The sequence below is a fragment of the Ovis aries genome, chromosome 16 (genome assembly GCF_016772045.2).
Source record: "Ovis aries strain OAR_USU_Benz2616 breed Rambouillet chromosome 16, ARS-UI_Ramb_v3.0, whole genome shotgun sequence".
NCBI classification, from domain to species: domain Eukaryota; kingdom Metazoa; phylum Chordata; class Mammalia; order Artiodactyla; family Bovidae; genus Ovis; species Ovis aries.
Genome location: NC_056069.1, coordinates 71,228,967 through 71,247,383, shown reverse-complemented (window position 1 = coordinate 71,247,383; position 18,417 = coordinate 71,228,967). Strand labels below are relative to the sequence as shown.

Genomic DNA, 18,417 nt, shown 5'->3' with positions numbered 1-18,417 from the left:
GTGGGAGCCAGGCTCACCTGAGCCGATGGGTCCCGTTTGCACAGGGGCGGAGCTGACGGCCGCCCCGCCGGTGGAGGGTCCAGGCGCCTCTGCAGATAAGGCATTAACAGTCTGGCGGCCTCGCCCTTGGGATCTGCTGACGCTTCCTTTCAGCCCAGGTGCTGGGGTGAGGTGCCAAAGGTTTCCTATAAAGCCCCGGGGCTCTGGCCGGTGGCCACTCGCTGAGCTCGCGGACCCGCCCGGACCACCATGGTGAGGCTGGCGCTGCCCAACCCTGGCCTGGAGGCCCGGATCCCGTCGCTGGGCGAGCTGGAGCGCATCGAGCAGGAGGAGAGCAGCTCGCGGCCCAAGTGGGACAACAAGGCCCAGTACATGCTGACCTGTGTGGGCTTCTGCGTGGGCCTGGGCAACGTGTGGCGCTTCCCCTACCTGTGCCAGAGCCACGGCGGAGGTAGGCGGGCGGCGGGCGGCGGGCGGGCAGGACGACCCCGCGGCCGCGGCCCACCTGGGGCTGGGCGCCCCGCCCAGAGCACTGGCCGGCAGGGACATCCTCTGTGGCCTCCTGGGCCCCGGTCCCCGGGCCCCGTGCGTCCCGGGTCTTGTGGGGTGGGGTAGGCCAGGCCCTCCAGGACCCAGGAGCCCTGCCTTGACCCCAGACCTGCTCTGACCCGGGCAGGCTCTGGACCTGGGTCCCCATGGCCCCGTCCCTCCACCTACCTTCCGGGTGTGTGGGGGCTGCAGGGACGGCGGTCACACCATGGCCCCCTATGGCCCCATGCCGGCCCAGGGAGCTGGACGCAGGGAGGAGGCCTGGGGATGCTCCTGGCTCTGGGGTCTCTTGACCCCTGCCTTGGGCAGCACAAGTCAGTTCTCATATGGAGAAACTGCGGGCCCCCTGTGGCTCTGTGACGCGTGTGTCCTCCAGAGAAGCAGGTGGAAGGGGCTGTCCTGGGTACCCTTGGCGGCCCCCCTGAATCGCCAAGGGCTCAGCCGCCTGGCAGGGAGGGTGTGTCATCGGAACCTCTGGGCTAGCTGGCGCTTCCTGGGCTGAGGCTGTCACCTCTGGGGCTGGGGCCCGCCGAGCCCAGGAGGTCGGGGCCCCAGCCTGAGTCACAGCCTGTGCCCAGGGGGCCCTCAGGGAGGCTGCTGGCCCTTCCTCGGCAACTTGCTGTCACAACTCCCCGGGGGCTGTCCTGGGGAAGGGCCCCTGCCTCGTGCACCAGGAGGAGGGCCTGCCTGCTCCCCTGCTCATGGGACTTGGCAGCCGCTCCGGGTTGACCCCGCTGGTGGGTGAAGGCCCATCGCTGGCCCCTGAGAAGAGGGGGCTTGACCCCAGGGCTGGGGAGGGACTCCCGGGGGGAACATGCTAGAAGCAGCTTAGGGGTCTTCCCAGGGTTGACCGGAGCAGACACCACGAGCTCAGACCCCCAGGAGGCCGGGTGCACCCTGACTGGGAGCCCGGGGGCAGCTGGGAGGACGCTGCTGGCTGGATACTGCCCCCAAACTTGGGGGAGGGGGACACCACAGCCCCGCCGTGGGTCAGGACCCCGCCCCCTCACCGCCATCCCTCAGGAGGCCCGTCCACTGTCCTCTGGGCCACCTTGTGGGCTGGGAGCCCAGTGGCCCACCCTCCACGCCCAGGAGACCATCCCTGAGGCCAAGGTGGGGGTGGCTGCTGACTCGTCAGGGTGACACTCCCATTCCCGAAGCCCCGGCCGTGGAGCGGGGAGCAGCTGTGTGGCTTGAGGAACCCGCCAGCAAGAGTCCTAGGGGGCCTCCCACACCTGCCCATCCATTCTGATTTGGCAAACGCTTAGTTAGTCTCCAATTATTTCCAGGAGTTTTGGGTAATTCAAAAAGTAAATGATCTTTTGCTTTATTTTTAACTTTATATTATGGGGGGGGAAAGTCTACACAGAAAAGGAGAGAGAGCCACAGTGAAGACCCACAGTTTAGGCTTGACCGTCAGCGGCGTTTGTGGCGTTTGCTGTGAGTGTAGCTGTGAGCAGCTGTGTGAGCGTTGCGTGACCCCGACTATGGGGTGGGAACCCGGTGAGCAAGCGCTGTGCCCGCCGCCTGCCGCCCGCAGGCCGGCCGCCCTCCCACGCTCCACTGGCATCTGCGCTCCCCAAGGGTCTGCACCGGGCGGGCAGCGGGGCCTGTGAGGCTGAAGGAGCTGGCCCCTAAAGGCAGGTTTGCTCCCGGAGGCGGAGGCGGACGTGGATGGGCCTGGGGGCAGGACAGAGGGTAGGTCTCAGCTCGCTTGGGTTTGAGGGGGGCCGGCTGCTGCCTCCCTCGGCTCCCGCACCCAGCCCCCCGCGGACCAGGGATGTCCTCCTTGTCCTCTGTGCCCCTCGCTGGGCCCCGCTCCAGGCCTGCACGCGCCTTCCTTCCCGTGTCCCTGGGTGAGCGCCCCGTCGGGCCGCCGTGCTGGGGTCTGCATGCTCGCTTGTGAGTCCAGTCAGCAGGCGGACACTGTGCATACTGTGGTCTGCCCTTCTGACCACAAAGCTGGGGTCTGCAGGCCAGCTGCTGGCTCAGCTCTCCGTCCCCTGAGCCCCACCGTGCCCTCCCGAGCGCCAGGAGGGGTGCCACCCAGGGGCGCCTCCACTCCCCGCCCGGCTCTGTCCTCCCTAGCGTGGCGCCCCTCTGACCATCCATCGAGCCTGCAGGTGCACACAGGCTGGGCGCCACCCTGGGGACCCCGCCGAGCAGGGCCCTCGGAAGCACCAGACGCTGGGCCAGGCTCAGGCCTCCTCTCCACCTCCATGCCCTCAGAGCAGCGCCACAGGCTCTGGAGTCCCCTGGTGCGGGGGAACCTGGTGCCTGTCACCTGGAGGCCGGCTGGGCCCCCACAGACCTGCAAGGACCGGGCCCCAGCAGCTAGCAGGGAGAACCGGGGGAGGCAAGACCTGCCACGCAGCTTTGCCCCCCGCCCCCCAGGGCTGGCTCCACAGCCTAGCAGCCCTGAGTCCTGACCAAGGGCAGTGGGGCAGGGGTGCCGGGGAGGCCACGGGCGAGGGCAGGCGGCGGTCCTCCCCTGCGCTTTGGGGAAGTGGAAGAGGGACCCGCCGCCCTCCAGGGTGTCTGGGGAAGCGGGCAGTGTCCGCGGGAGCCTGCCCATGGGAGCAAGGCCCCCTTGGCTCCTGTCCGCTCTGGATGCTGCGGGGCAGGGGGAGGGGCGGCAGCAGCCTCCGTTTCCACTGGGCTTCCCTCCTGGAAGCGGCTGAGGGTCTGTGGTCACAAAAGCCGGGCACTCCTGGGAGACCCCGAGGCAGAGAGGTGCCCCACCTGACCCTGCGCCCTGTGGGCTTGACCTGCGCCCGGGGGTTCTCGAGGCCCTCGCCCCGCTCCCCTCCCCCACCTCGCTTCCTGAGTCCCTGGAACCCCTGCTCCCTGCGGGGCGTGTCCACTCTCCCACCCCCGCGTCTCTCTGCATGCGCGTCCGTCCTCGGGGCTGACGGCCTCCACTCTTGTCTCCCGGGACCTTTGGAACCGCCGGGTGCTGGGCACTCTGTGTCTTTCCTGCTTCCTAAGACCTGCAGGCCACCCTGCCCCTCTGTTTGACACCCCCATTCCCAGCCCCGAAGCAGAGGGGTCAGTTCACAGACAGAAGACCCAACCCACAAAGGGAGCCAAGAGCCGCCCATCCCTGAGGAGCGCAAGGGGCCTCCAGTCAGTGCTGCCAGGGCCGGGGGTGCCCGCCAGGCGGGCCCCACCATGTGGAGATGGAGGGCTCACTGGGCCCTGCCACCTCTGGGGGCTGTGGTGGGTGTGCCCTGGCCCCACCCTCCCCGCCTCTGTAGAAGCTGAGAGCCTCCGGTCCTGGAGGAGCTTGTGGGGGTGGCTGGGGGGCTGGTGTAGGTGCCAGGACCACGGGGAGCAGGGGAGGCTTCCTGGAGGAGAGGCTGTCTGAGTGGGGTTTTCAAGGATGGATAGGAGTTTCCCAAAGGTAGTGGAAGGGCAGGGAGTCCAGGGGTAAAAGTGGCATCATGAGAGGAAGGGATGGGATGGGGAGCTTGTTTTCTTCCTGGTGGTTTTGCCCCACAGGTTTTCAAATCCAGCTCCTGAGAACCTCAGAGAGGCAAGTGTTACTTCACCTTTACCTCCACAGATGGATGGGCGCTGAGCCCGCAGCTGGCCGAGCCCCAGACCCCAGGCTGCTGGCTCTCCTCTGTTGAGGGGTCCAGCCTGGGGGGGCCCCTTCCTGGTGCATTTCCTTGCGTCCCAGCCCACACCCTCACCCCCTGACCCTCGGCACACCACCCCCCGCTCCACACAGCACCAGCCGTGGAAGAAGCTTACGCCCGGAGCCCCAGGTTGGGGCCAGGCATGCGGCCATTGGAAGAAGCTTACGCCCGGAGCCCCAGGTCGGGGCCAGGCATGTGGCCATTGGAAGAAGCTTACGCCCGGAGCCCCAGGTCGGGGCCAGGCATGCGCCCAGTGGCCCTGCAGCTTCCTGGCATGGGGACCGAGGGTGGTCCACGGGTGGGAGAAAGTGCCGCCGGCCCTGGGGCCTGGGCCCTCAGCGAGAGGGCACCCGGGAGGCAGGTGGAGGAGGAGAGAGAGAAAAGGCCGAGGGATTAGCCCAGGAGGCAAGCGGGGAGCCGGGCGCAGAGGCTGGGAGCCCCCGACCATGTGCTCCAGGTCCCCTTCCACACACACACGCACACGCATGCTCAGGCACAACAGTACACATGGACACACTCAACACACCTACACACACACTCACTCTTACACGTGCACATCCATGCACGCCACACATACACAAGGACATGCGTGCATACTCGTACACGCGTGTCACAGTTACACCAAGTGTCCTGGATACATGTGGAGGCACCCACGTGCTCACATACACACTCATTCACATACACATGGACACACACGTGTGCGGACGGCACACGCACGTACACACCGAGGCACACACATGCACACACACGTATACGCAGTGCCCCGCCAGCGGGGGCCTCGAGCTCAGGTCTGACACCCACACTGCCCAGGAGGCCAGTGTGGGAAGGCTGCAGCCCTGCAGGCATCCGGGGGAGAAGCAGGCACAAGGGAAGGGAAGGGGCTAAGCCGCTTGAGGGGGCGCGGAGAACGCGTGTGTCGGGAGGTGGAGGTGGGGCGGGGAGGACGAGGGGAGGTGCGCAGAGGAGGGCAGGGAGACGGGGCTGCACGAACTGGGGTGAGGGGAGACCTCAGCCTGTGGCAGGCCACACCAGACCCCAGGACAGAGGGGGGACCTCACTCCTCGGCAGGCCACATGGGACCCCGGGACAGAGGGGGGACCTCACTCCTCGGCAGGCCACATGGGACTCCAGGACAGAGGGGGTGAGGGTGACCTCAGCCTGTGGTAGGCCACACGGGACCCCGGGACAGAGGGGGGAACCTCACTCCTCAGCAGGCTGCGCCGGACCCCGGGACAGAGGGGGGACCTCAGCCCACGGCAGGCCACGCGGGAGCCCGGGACAGAGCGGGGGGACCTCACTCCTTGGCAGGCCACGCGGGACCCCGGGACAGAGGGGGGACCTCAGACTGTGGCAGGCCACACGGGACCCCAGGACAGAGGGGGGACCCCAGCCTGCAGCAGGCCATGCCAGACCCCGGGACAGAGCGGGGGACCTCACTCCTTGGCAAGCTGCACTGGACCCCGGGACAGAGAGGGTGACCTTAGCCCGTGGCGGGCCATGTGGGACCCCAGAACAGAGAGGGGGACCTCAGGGTGGGCGTCCCAGGCCAGTGCTGGCGGTCCCGGTAACCAGGGAACCCGACCACGAGGCCCTCTCAGACTGGACCTGAATCCACTCTTAAGCCCTGAAGCAAGTGTTTCCAATCCTTTTCGGCCAGTTTCAGCTCCCGAGCTGCCTGCAGACTAGAGCTGGCGACCTTTGGTAACGGCGGCAGGACTGCACCCGGCTCAGCACCGGGCCAGGCCGGGTGCACTGAACAGGCTGCCTCCCCCTTGGTTCCCCCAGAGCCCAGGTCAGGGGGAGGAGCCCGGGCGGCTGGTAAAACCACCGGCCGGGGCGGAGGATGGAGCAGCAGGAGGGGGCTCACCCCTTCGGGGGTCTGGGATGGTGGGCCCACGTGCACCATGAAGGCAGGTGTTCACGGGGCCCCTGCTCGGGGCCGGGCCAGGCCCTGGGACCCATCAGCGAGGGCAGACACAGACCCCAGGTCCGGCTGCTCCCTGGCCCAGAGCAGGGTCCCCAGGGCTCAGATGCAGACCCCTTTCTGCACGGGGTCTGGGCCGGCTTCTGAGCTCCTGGCCTTTACCCCTTCCTCACCTTCGAGTGAGGATGCCAGGGTCCACACCCCCACGGGGCTCATCACCCGGCGCGTGCCCCTCCCTGGCCTCCTCCCACACACAGACGCCGTCCTAGCGCTCCAGGGACTGGGGGGCAGGCAGCGTCCTGTGCGGACCGCGGATGAGCCGGCCACCTCGAGGAGAAGGCGCAAGGCCCCGCACAAACAACTCGATGACCGTGAAGGGCGTGGTCAAGGGCGGTGTCCTCGGTCACGTGGCCGCCCTGACCACGCCCCCGCGCGCCCGCAGGAGCATTCATGATTCCGTTCCTCATCCTGCTGGTCCTGGAGGGGATCCCGCTGCTGTACCTGGAGTTTGCCATCGGGCAGCGGCTGCGCAAGGGCAGCGTGGGCGTCTGGAGCGCCATCCACCCGGCCCTCAAGGGCTTAGGTGCGTCCGTGCCCAGGCTCAGCCTGGGGTCCGGGCTGGCAGCACACGCTGCCCCCTCTTCCCTTTGCCTTTCAGGGAGGACGCGGCCCCGGGCTCCGCAACTCCCACCCGGAGGCTGTTCCCACCCATTCCGTAGACTCTCTTGGGGGGGAGGTGTGGGCTGGAGAGGCTGTCCTGGGTCCCCGGGGAACACAGGGCCCAGCAGGGCAGTTACAGGAGGAGAGCAGAGCCCCCCACTTCCTGCCCAGAGCAGGGACTAGGAGGGCGCCTTCCTGAGGTTCGGGACTCTTGTGTTCACTCACACTCAGTGGGCCAGGAGGGCCCCCCAGAGATTGCCTTCACTCCAGCACTGACCCTTCATTCCACAGTGACCCCCTTCCAGCGACCAGCACCCCCATCCCAGCAGTGATCCCCTACCCCAGCAGTGACTGCACAGCCTAGCTGTTTTCCCCACCCCGGCACCCTCATACTCCAGCAAAGCCCCCATCCCAGCCATGGTGCCCTACCCAGCAGTGAGCCCCATCCTAGAAGTGACCTCTGCCTCTAGCAGTGACCTCCACTGCAGCATTGCCCTCATCCTAGCAGTGAACCCCACTTCAGCAGTGACCCCCACCCCAGCAGTGACCCCCAGCCCAGCAGTGACCCCCCATCCTAGAAGTGACCCCCCGCCTCAACAGTGACCCCCACTCCAGCATTGCCCTCACCCTAGCAGTGAACCCCACTTCAGCAGTGACCCCCAGCCCAGCAGTGACCCCCTGCCTCAACAGTGACCCCCCATCCTAGAAGTGACCCCCCGCCTCAACAGTGACCCCCATCCTAGAAGTGACCTCTGCCTCTAGCAGTGACCTCCACTCCAGCATTGCCCTCACCCTAGCAGTGAACCCCACTTCAGCAGTGACCCCCACCCCAGCAGTGACCCCCATCCTAGAAGTGACCCCCTGCCTCAACAGTGACCCCCACTCCAGCATTGCCCTCACCCTAGCAGTGAACCCCACTTCAGCAGTGACCCCCAGCCCAGCAGTGACCCCCAGCCCAGCAGTGACCCCCATCCTAGAAGTGACCCCCCACCTCCAACAGTGACCCCCACTCCAGCATTGCCCTCACCCTAGCAGTGAACCCCACTTCAGCAGTGACCCCCAGCCCAGCAGTGACCCCCCGCCTCAACAGTGACCCCCATCCTAGAAGTGACCTCTGCCTCTAGCAGTGACCCTCCACTCCAGCATTGCCCTCACCCTAGCATTGAACCCCACTTCAGCAGTGACCCCAGCCCCAGCAGTGACCCCCGCCCCAGCAGTGACCCCTGCCCCTGTACTGGCGTCCTCTCTCCCCCCAGGCATCGCGTCCATGTTCGTGTCCTTCATGGTGGGCCTCTACTACAACACCATCATCGCCTGGGTCATGTGGTACTTCTTCAACTCCTTCCAGGAACCCCTGCCTTGGAGCCAGTGCCCGCTCAATGCCAACCAGACAGGTGAGCCCTCGGCGGGCTGGTGCGGGCGGAGCTGGCCCGTGAGCAGCAACCCCTGAATCTCTAACATCCACATGGTTGTCACCCAAGTTTAGCAAAAACACGAGCCTAGAAAGGGGCATGGCCTCCCTGCTGCACCCAGGGCCCTGCAGGGGGTGTGGGCAGGGTGGGGTGGGAGGGTCTGCCAGGATCAGACCGCTCCCGCCTTGGCAGGGTCTCACTGGGGTCCCTGAGCCCAGGGGGGCAACCAGAGCCCTGGGATGCTAGGCTGAACAGAGCCCCCCAGTGTGGGCTCTGGCGTGAGACCCCCCCAAAAACTGGTGACCTCCTGAACGACTGAGCGCCGTCGCCAGGGCACTGACTCCCAGCTAAGCTCTGGGTCTGTGCCCGCCTGGGTGGTGAGAGCCCGGCGCACACGCTCCCTGTGTGCACGAGCGTGTGCACCGGTCTGCAGTGAATGTACGTGCAAGTCTGTTTGGTGTGTGCGTGCTTACGTGTGTCTGCAAGCATGTTCATGTGCACACACGTTCACGGACGTGTGCCTGTGTGTGCGCACATGTACAGGCGTGTTGTGCACGCTGCAGGGCGTGTCTCTGTGGGCGTGCACACACGTGTGTGTGGTGCATGCTGTCTGCTGAGTGTGGGCGTGCACACACGTGTAAGTACATTGCGACGCTGTCTGCCGCACGTGTCCCTGTGGGTGTGGGCGTGCACACACGTGTAGGTACATTGCGACGCTGTCTGCCGCACGTGTCCCTGTGGGTGTGCCCACACGTGAGCGCGTGTGCAGTGCGTCCTGGCGCCTGTCAGCGTCCTGGGCCCACGCTCTCCGTGGCCCTCACTGTTGTGGTGCTGTGCCAGGTTACGTGGAGGAGTGTGCCCGCAGCTCCCCCGTGGACTACTTCTGGTACCGCGAGACCCTCAACATCTCCACCTCCATCGACGACTCGGGCTCCGTGCAGTGGTGGATCCTGCTGGCCCTGACGTGCGCCTGGAGCGTGCTCTACGTCTGCACCATCCGGGGCATCGAGACCACCGGGAAGGTGCGGGGCTGTGGGCGCTCCAGGGGACCGGGGGGCCCTTTAGCAGCTCTGAGGGTCCGGCCCTGCCCGCCACCTGTCTGGGCAGCGCCCCAGACTCAGTGCTGGACCAGACAGTCCCAAACACACGCTTCAGAAGCTGCAGGCGGGGGCGACTGCGGCGCCCGTCTGGGTGGCGGGAGCTGAACGGTGACCGTGGTCACGAGAGGGCACGGAGGCCAGAGGGGGCGGTGGGGCCCAGGGTGCGGGAGGAGGGGCACGGCCCCGGGCTCAGCCCTCCTCCTCGCGGTGGGCCCCCAGCCCACAGCTGCCGCCTCCCCCAGGCCGTGTACATCACGTCCACGCTGCCCTACGTCGTCCTGACCATCTTTCTCATCCGGGGCCTGACGCTGAAGGGAGCCACCAGCGGCATCGTCTTCCTCTTCACGCCCAACGTGAGTCTAGGCTGCCCGCCCACCCCTGGGCTCCGAGTCCCTGCTGGTCCCTGGACACCGGCCGGGCCTGTGAGGGCAGTGCGTGCCAGCCCGCGTGTGGCTCAGGGCAGAGGGCCTTAGGGTCATTTTCCCTCCGGCCTCTGCTAGGCGGCCTCAGCTGCCCCGGCCCCCCGGCTCCTGTCCCGCCCTTGGCGCCCCGCCTGTGCCCCCCACGCCGTGCCGCGCGGCTGAGGGCCTCTGTCTGTGCAGGTCGCGGAGCTGGCCAAGCCAGCCGCCTGGCTGGACGCGGGGGCCCAAGTGTTCTACTCCTTCTCCCTGGCCTTCGGGGGCCTCATCTCCTTCTCCAGCTACAACCCTGTGCAGTGAGTGCGCCGGGCGCGGGCCCCGGGGGCGGGGGCTGCTCCTCCAGGCGCCGGGCGCACCTGGGCGGTGGGGCTAGAGGCAGGCGGGCGGCTCCCAGCTGAAGGCGTTCTCAGGAGCTGTGGGGAGCGGCTGCAGCCGGCCCCCGCTGCCCCGTGCCTTGGCCTGCGTGTCCGTCTCTCTCCCGAGGCCAGCTTGTCCTTGGCCTGCAGACGGGCCTCGCTGGGCCGTGCCGGCTCTCTGGCTGCTGAGACGTCTGTGCTCCAGCTCCGTGAGCATGTCTGTGCCCCCGCGCGCGTGCCCTGAGGCGGGGGGGGCTTGGGCCTCGTGGCGGCTGCAGGTCTAACCGTCTGAGGAGCCGCTTCCCCGCTGCAGCCCCTGTAGGGTGTGTGGGAGTGCCGGGTCCTCCCCGCCCTCGCCCACGCCTGTCACTCTCAGACGTTTGGGTTCCGGCCACAGGGGAGGGTGTGGCAGCTCACTGAGCTTCGTGTTTGTTTTTTAGTAGCTTTTTTTTTTTTTTTTGCCTGCCCTGGGTCTTCCTTGCTTTGTGTCGGCTTTCTCCAGTTACGGCCTTTTGGCTGAGATTGCAGATGGTAAAGCGTCTGTCTACGATGTGGGAGACTCGGGTTCAATCCCTGGGTGGGAAGATTCCTTGGAGAAGGAAATGGCAATCCACTCCAGGACTATTGCCTGGAAAATCCCACGGACAGAGGAGCCTGGTAGGCTACAGGCCACGGGGTCGCAAACAGCCGGACACGACTGAGCGACCTCACGCTCACGTTCTCCAGCTGCAGCGAACGGTGTCTTCTCTTGTGGCCCACAGGCTTGGTTGCTCTGCAGCCCGCAGGATCTTCCCAGACCAGGGATCGAACCTGTGTCCCCCTGTGTTGGCCCTCACTGGGGTCTGATTTGCGTTTCCCAGGGAGTTCTTGACAGAGGCGCCTGGAAGGCGGGTGGGAGGTCAGGGGTCATGCACCGAGCTGAGGGAGGCTTTAGGTGTCAAGGTGGAGATGGGGTGTCCTCAGCCATGAAGGCCTGGGGTGGGCTGGGGGCCAGCATTTGTAGGGGCAGGGAGGGGGTAAGGAAAGGGAGGGAGGCGTCCAGGCCTGGGGTGGGGGCACCCGGCCCAGGCCACCTCTTCGCGGCCTCTGTGGCTGGTGGTTGGAAGATCCAGGCCATCCTGCGCGAGTAGGGCTGATGAGCCACCTCCTGAGCCCAGAGCAGACGCTGGCCGAGCAGGGACCTGAACACCAGGGTCTTCAGCCCCAGCTCCAGGGTCCCCAGGGCATGGGGGCACCGAGGGGCCTGCAGGCTGCAGCGGGCGTGGGGGCCGTCACCTGGTGCTCGGCGAGCCCTCCCCCCTCCCTGCCCAGTGGTGGCTCAGCCTGTCCGGCTGGCACAAGACGCAGCTCTGACCTCCTGTGCCAACGTGGGCTGGCTGTGTGGACACTGCACCCCCTGGGCTGTGCTCATCGACGCCGCTTCCGTCCACAGCAACAACTGCGAGATGGACTCGGTCATCGTGTCTGTGATCAACGGCTTCACGTCCGTGTACGCGGCCACCGTGGTCTACTCCATCATCGGCTTCCGCGCCACCGAGCGCTACGACGACTGCTTCAGCGCGTGAGTGGCCCGCGGGCGCCCCGGCAGCCGCAGCGGCCTCGTCCCCGCCTCCGCCTCCCAGGAGCCCCCCTGGATGGGTGTCAGCCTCGCTCTTTTTCCAGGAACATCCTGACGCTTATCAACGGGTTCGACCTGCCCGAAGGCACCGTGACGCAGGAGAACTTCGCTGAGATGCAGCAGCGGTGCAACGCCTCCGACCCCGCGGCCTACGCCGAGCTCCGGTTCCAGGCCTGCGACATGGACACCTTCCTCTCGCAGGTTGGGCCAGGGCAGCGGGCACCTCGCGGGGACACCGCGCCTCCCCTGGGAGTCCAGTTCGGCCACACGGCTGCCCACCCTGGCTATCCTGCCCCGCGGGGTCCAGGCACTGCCCTAGGGCACCAGCATCTCCTGGGCCGTGAGCCCCACATGTGAGGCCATGAGGCGCCTTCTGTGGGCCTGACCTCTCCCGTGGCCTCACGTCAAACACACAGAAACACCCCATGGTCCGTTTTTACTGTAATTTCTCCTACACAAAGGTCAGAGTCATCGTCACTGTCCTTCTGAAGTCACTGGTGGCCGTCAGGCTCCCAGGAGTCCCTCCCTGACACACACCAGCTCGAGTGCCAGCCCCCAGGCCGAGCGACATCTGCCGTGATTGCTCGTGGGCCGCATCTACTGATCTTAGCTTTGCAGCTCTCTCATTGGGAGCCACACACCATTTCGGGGGCGTGTTGAGCATTTTTGAGGGCCTGGCACTGCTTCTCCAGGGACAGCACATCCTTCCAGGAGTGGCCGCAGCAGAGGGTCCTCCCCACTCGGCTCTCCCTGGGGAACGTCACAGGGACCGCGCGTCTCAATCCCCCTTCCTTTTAAAAAGCGACCGTCTCAAGGTGCCAGCTCTCGCCTGGAAGCTCAGTTTGTGGGGGGTTAGTCGGTTTATGCCTCCTGCATCCCTGGTAGTCTTCCGTCAGCTGGAAACGCCCACCCCCAGCCCTGGGCAGTGCTGACGGGCTTCTGCTCTCCCACGGGTACAAGGGTGTCAGGCCTCCCGGACTGCTCCTCTGTGATGTCGGCCCCACGGCGCTGCGACGACCCCCTGCAACCTCCCCATGGCCCTCGGAGTCCTTGTGTCCCAGGAATGCGTGCAGATGCTGTCACAGGGCCATGGGCCCTGGGGGATCCCGCCGGATCCACTGGCTCCTCATTCAGCCCCTCCGAGCTCAGGGCTCTCTGCGGAGGTTCAACCCCCGGGAACCCTGAGCCTCGAGAAAGGGGCCCAGTGCCCGAGGCCTCACTCACCTGCGTGGGCTGCTCCATGCAGAGTGCCGTCCTTACACACCCACAAGCGCGTTCATGGCGCTGCCTGCCCCACGGGCTGCTCTGAGCACGGGTGGGCGCACATCCAGGGGTCTGTTTCAGGGTCTCGCTCGGGCCCGCTGAAGTCAGTTTGTGTGATGGCCTCGGCTGTGGGCGGGGTGGGGGCATCCACCGGCAACCGGATGGCGGTCCACGCCCATCTGCCCAGTGTTTCTGTCTGGGCTGCACGGGGCCCCGGCCACCGCTGGACAATGTGGTCAACTTCGCAGCGATGTAACCAGTTCAGCCTTTTAAATACACCTGGAGCTAAACGCCAAGAGCTGCAGTCACGCCACAGAATGGCCCGCGTCAGCCACGACTGCGTGGGTGCCGGCTGGGCGGGTGCAGAGCCGTCCAGGGTCAGGGCCAGACCGGCCAGTGGGCACCTCGGACGGCCCTGGCTGACACGCCTGCCACCCTACAGGGCGTGGAGGGCACCGGGCTGGCCTTCATCGTCTTCACCGAGGCCATCACCAAGATGCCGGTGGCGCCCCTCTGGTCCGTCCTCTTCTTCATCATGCTCTTCTGCCTGGGCCTGTCGTCCATGTTCGGCAACATGGAGGGTGTGGTCGTGCCCCTGCAGGACCTCAACATCATCCCCAAGAAGTGGCCCAAGGAGCTGCTTACAGGTGGGCGGGGCCTGTGGGCTTGTGGGCGGGGTCTGCGGGTGGTGTGGGCGGGGCCCGTGAGACTGTGGGCGGGGCCCGTGAGACTGTGGGCGGGGCCGTGGCGCCGCGGCCAGAAGGAGGCTGCGGCAGGCGTGGGGCAGACGCCCGTGACGCCGCCCCGCTCTCTGCTGCCACAGGCCTCATCTGCCTGGGCACGTACCTCATCGCCTTCATTTTCACACTGAACTCCGGCCAGTACTGGCTGTCGCTCCTGGACAGCTACGCGGGCTCCATCCCCCTGCTCGTCATCGCCTTCTTCGAGATGTTCTCGGTGGTCTATGTGTACGGCGTGGACAGGTAGGGGCCGGGGGCGGGAAGCCCCGCGGTAGGGGGTGCCCAGGGCCGCGCAGCTGTCTCTTCTGTCCGGCGTGGGGTGGGGGTGGCCTGAGCCTGGAGGGCAACGGAGAGGCCGTGGAGCTCGCAGGGGGGTGCGGGCCCCGCCCTCTGCAGCGTCCAGATGCCCCCAGGCCTCGGGAAGGGCGCTGGCAGCAGCAGCAGGGGGCAGCCCAGTTTCAGGGCGAATGGGAGGAGGCAGGACGGTGCACAGGCGTTTGCTGTGGGTGGATGGGGCTTCCCCAGGACCCTGCCTGGAGGAGCGGGGGAGCTGGTGTCCTGCAGTGCCGGGCCTGCCCCCAGGGGTCTGAGCAGGGCTCCTCTGCCAGACAGCAGCTCAGGCAAAGACAGGCAGACAAGTGTGGCAGGGTCAGCCGCCCCTTGGCCAGTCATTCAGGGCATCACAGATCGGCACAGTGTTCTTAGTAGGAGCTGGACTCACCACCGCTCCGTAAACGATCTGGTGAAATCAATCAAGATCAAATGCGGAAGCCCATGCAGGGGGCCCTGTTAAGACCCCCAGCGCTGCACCGCCAAGAGTGCTGGTGAGGCTGCCCGGGGTCAGAGCCGCTGCCCTGACGAGGAGACTGAGGCAGGGAGCTGGACAGCCCCCCTCCTCCGTCCCCAGCAGCTCTGATCTGCCCTGCACATCAGTGTCAGCCTGGGGCCGAGGAGGACACTGCCTCTGACGAGAGTCCACACATCTAGCCTGGCAGTAGCCCCGCGGGATGGCGGGGATTCCTGGAGAAGGCGTGTCTGCCAAGGAGGACGTGAGAGGTCAGAGTGCAGCATCGCAGGGAAGAGTCCGTCTCCCCAGGAGTGGAGACGCTGCCGCCCTCTGCCTTCTGGGGACTAATGGCCCCTCGGCCTCTGATTCCAGGTTCAACAGGGACATCGAGTTCATGATCGGCCACAAGCCCAACATCTTCTGGCAGGTCACGTGGCGAGTGGTGAGCCCCCTGCTGATGCTGGCCATCTTCCTGTTCTTCTTCGTGATCGAGGTCAGGGAGGAGCTGACGTACAACATCTGGGACCCAGCCTATGTGAGTCCTGGGCCTCCAGGGTGGGAGGGTGGGGGCAGGCTCCCCTCCCTCAGAGGCAGGGGCGAATCACGAGGGGCGGGCACGCTGCCCCGAGTGAGACCACGGCTGCCTGGTTTGCTCACCCGAGGCCACTCTCTCTCCAGGAGGAATTTCCCAAATCCAAGGAAATCAAGTACCCAGGCTGGGTGTACGCCGTGGTGGTCCTTGTTGCTGGGGTCCCCTGCCTGGTCATCCCTGGCTTCGCCATCTACAAGCTCATCAGGAACCACTTCCAGAGGCCAGGGGACCAGCGGGCGCTCGTCAGCTCGCCGTCCGCCGCCTCAGTGAATGGTGGCCTGTGGTCCTAGGCAGCCCAGCCCGCGGGGGGGGGGGGGGGGGATGGTGTCCGAGGAGAAAGTAGGCTGCATGGGTGGGCACGTGTGTGTATTACGTGAGGGTGCATGTGTGGGAGCGTGCACACGTGGGGGGAGGTGTTGCTCATGTGAGTGTGCCCGTGTGCATGTGTGCACCACGCACGTGCAAGTGTGAGAGTGTCTGCCGTGTGTGGGCATGTCCCTGCATGCGTGTGTGCATGTGTGCGTGCACACACGTGTGCAAGTGTGTGTACACGTGTGGGTGTGGGTAAGCATGTGTGCATAACAAGGGACATCCTCCTGGTGTGGTTACACACGTGTGTGCGCACATGGGTGTGTGTGTGCATGTAAGCACATGTGTGGGCAGGCATATACAAGAGCCAGCCTGTGAGTATATTTGCACGTGTGTGTTCCGGCGTGCATGCATATGTATTGTGCGTGTGTGCTCATGCTTATGTGTGTGTGTGTGCACAGCGGTGTGTGTACACGTGTGTGCGTGCATGCCTGTGGCTTTGCTTGCACACACGCTTGTTGCCTTGCAGCACACACGGCTGCCAGTAGGGCCTGGGGAGCTGACGGGCGGTCCTCCTTCACCCCACTCCCAGAGAGTCAGCCGCCACGGGGGTGGGGCCTGCTGCGCACGTCCCACTCATCTCCGCCCCTGGGACCCAGTCTTGGTGCCTCTGCCGTTTCCTCTCGAGGTCCCCTCCGACCTTGGGATTCTTGCGCTGAGGTCGGGGCTTTCACCCCGTGACCAGGAGCAGCCTTCTCAGGCCCGTCCAGAAGAGGCCAGTGAGCTTGACAGAACTTGGCCAGCGCGGTGGGGCCCCACCCGTCCGACAGAGTCTTGGCCGCACCCGGGTGTCGTGAAGGCTGATCTGCTTAATCCCTGCATCTGGCTGCCAGCAATAGATGAGCAGTTAAACAAAACTCAGCTTGGGTGACTTGAGGCAGACGCCCCCTCACACTTGGTATGTCCTTGAGAGGACATTAACTGCATGAATACTTGGCCAGATGTTGAAAAGACGGGTTGTAGGATAACTCAGCCTTGGCCACCGAGGTGGAGGACTGCCTGTGCGTCCTGAGCGACGTCAGGGACCGTGAGGGCAGGGGGACTGTCCAGCTGCTGCTGCTCAGTGAAGCCGGCGTCAGCGCCTCCCTCCCACGGGGACGGGATGCCACATCCAACCTTATCCGAAGTCACGTGAACTTGGGTGTTTGTTTCCAAGAACCAGTCACCTCCACTTTCCACGCAAGAATCTGCAAGTTTATGTTAAACTGGACTTTCCGAGGATTCTCCAGGCAGGACCAGAGAGCTGAGTGGTGGGTGGGAGAATCCTGGCCAGCATCCTGGGACCCACCTCCTGTACTCCCAGAGCTGTCTGACCCTGTTGGGAAAACTGCTCAGGACCCCTTGGACACAGCCTATCCCACCCCCGCCCCCGGGGTACACGGAGGGGAGACACTCCCAGATGTGGCCTGGGTGGGGCTGGGCCGTCCTTGCTTCTCTGGTGAGGGGTTCTTTCACAGACTTGATGTTTTGCAGAGTGTTAGAAATTTGGGTTTTGTGGGTGTCGTGTGTACCTGTCGGAATAAATCACTGTCTTTCATAATCTTGGCCTAAGTGTTGTCTAAATGAGAGACAGACGAGCCCCAGCCTTGAGGGGCCGGTGCAGGACTGCAGGTCTGCTGTGTCCATGGAGGGCCCCCGCCCCCACCATTGCCCCAGGCTCCCGGCGAAGTGCCCTCACGTGGGGGCTGCTGGTGAGGCCCCTGGGCAGGGGCACAGGAACAGGAAGAGGCTGGGCCTCACCACCTGTCTTCCCTCTCCCACGCCTGTCCATCTGAGTCGCCCTTCCTCAGCGGGACCATGCAGCCCGGCTGAGAGAGGAGTGTCCGAGGAAAGTAAGATTACGGATAAGGGGCCCGGTCCTGTCCTGGTGGAGGCATCTGCTGGGCAGTGGGGGAATGGGTCCAGGGAGCCCCCAGGGGGAGGTCTCAGCTGAACCCACCGTGTTGGTTCGTCACCGCTCCAGCCCCCAGACAGGAGGGGACCTGAGCTGAGGGAAGGGCTCACACACCCCCCAAGCCTGGCTATGCCCCTCCCCATGCCTGGTGTTGCTCCACCCTGCTACCCTCCCAGGGAACCCCTTGGGGACGCAGGTCACCATCCCACCACAGCGCACAGTGGGCTCACATTGGCAAGGATTCCTGGGCTAGGGGCTGGCGAATGCCAGGAGAGGGGTGGTCTTCTGGAACTCATCGGCACATCCTCTGCAGAGGATCACTGGGAGCCAGCTGGAAGGGAGCACCAGGAGCTAGATGGCAGGGGAGCACTGGGAGCCAGACGGAATGGGAGCACCTGGAGCCAGACGGAAGGGAGCACCGGGAGCCAGCTGGAAGGGAGCACCGAGAGCTAGATGGAAGGGGAGCACTCAGAGCCAGACGGAAGGGGAGCACTCAGAGTCAGATGGAAGGGGAGTACCGGGAGCCAGATGGAAGGGGAGCACTCAGAGTCAAATGGAAGGGGAGCACCGGGAGCTAAATGGAAGGGGAGCACTCAGCAGACAAAAGTGGAGCACCGAGAGCCAGCTGGAAGGGGAGCACCGGGAGCCAGATGGAAGGGGAGTACTCAGAGCCAGATGGAAGGGAGCACCGGGAGCTAGATGGCAGGGGAGCACCGGGAGCCAGACGGAAGGGAGCACTGGGAGCCAGATGGAAGTGAGCACTGGGAGCTAGATGGAAGGGGAGCACTCAGAGCCAGATGGAAGGGGAGCACCGGGAGCCAGATGGAAGGGAGCACCGAGAGCCAGATGGAAGTGAGCACTGGGAGCTAGATGGAAGGGGAGCACTCAGAGCCAGATGGAAGGGGAGCACTCATAGTCAGATGGAAGGGGAGCATTGGGAGCCAGACGGAAGGGAGCACCGAGAGCTAGATGGAAGGGGAGCACTCAGAGTCAGATGGAAGGGGAGCACCGGGAGCTAAATGGAAGGGGAGCACTCAGCAGACAAAAGTGGAGGACCGAGAGCCAGCTAGAAGGGGAGCACCGGGAGCCAGAT

The 18,417-nt window shown here is 65.5% G+C and overlaps 1 protein-coding gene across 1 annotated transcript; it reads left to right on the top strand.

Annotated features, from left to right (window-relative positions):
• The first annotated feature begins 216 nt into the window (after positions 1–216).
• SLC6A19 (solute carrier family 6 member 19) lies at positions 217–16,970 on the top strand. Its single transcript, XM_027980192.2, has 12 exons — positions 217–451; positions 6,557–6,697; positions 8,031–8,168; positions 9,027–9,208; positions 9,529–9,639; positions 9,889–10,001; positions 11,494–11,622; positions 11,724–11,880; positions 13,385–13,589; positions 13,766–13,925; positions 14,842–15,004; positions 15,148–16,970. Exons 1-12 carry the CDS (start codon positions 250–252, stop codon positions 15,349–15,351), a joined length of 1,905 nt encoding a protein of 634 aa, XP_027835993.1. The 5' UTR covers positions 217–249; the 3' UTR covers positions 15,352–16,970.
• Positions 16,971–18,417: the final 1,447 nt, after the last annotated feature.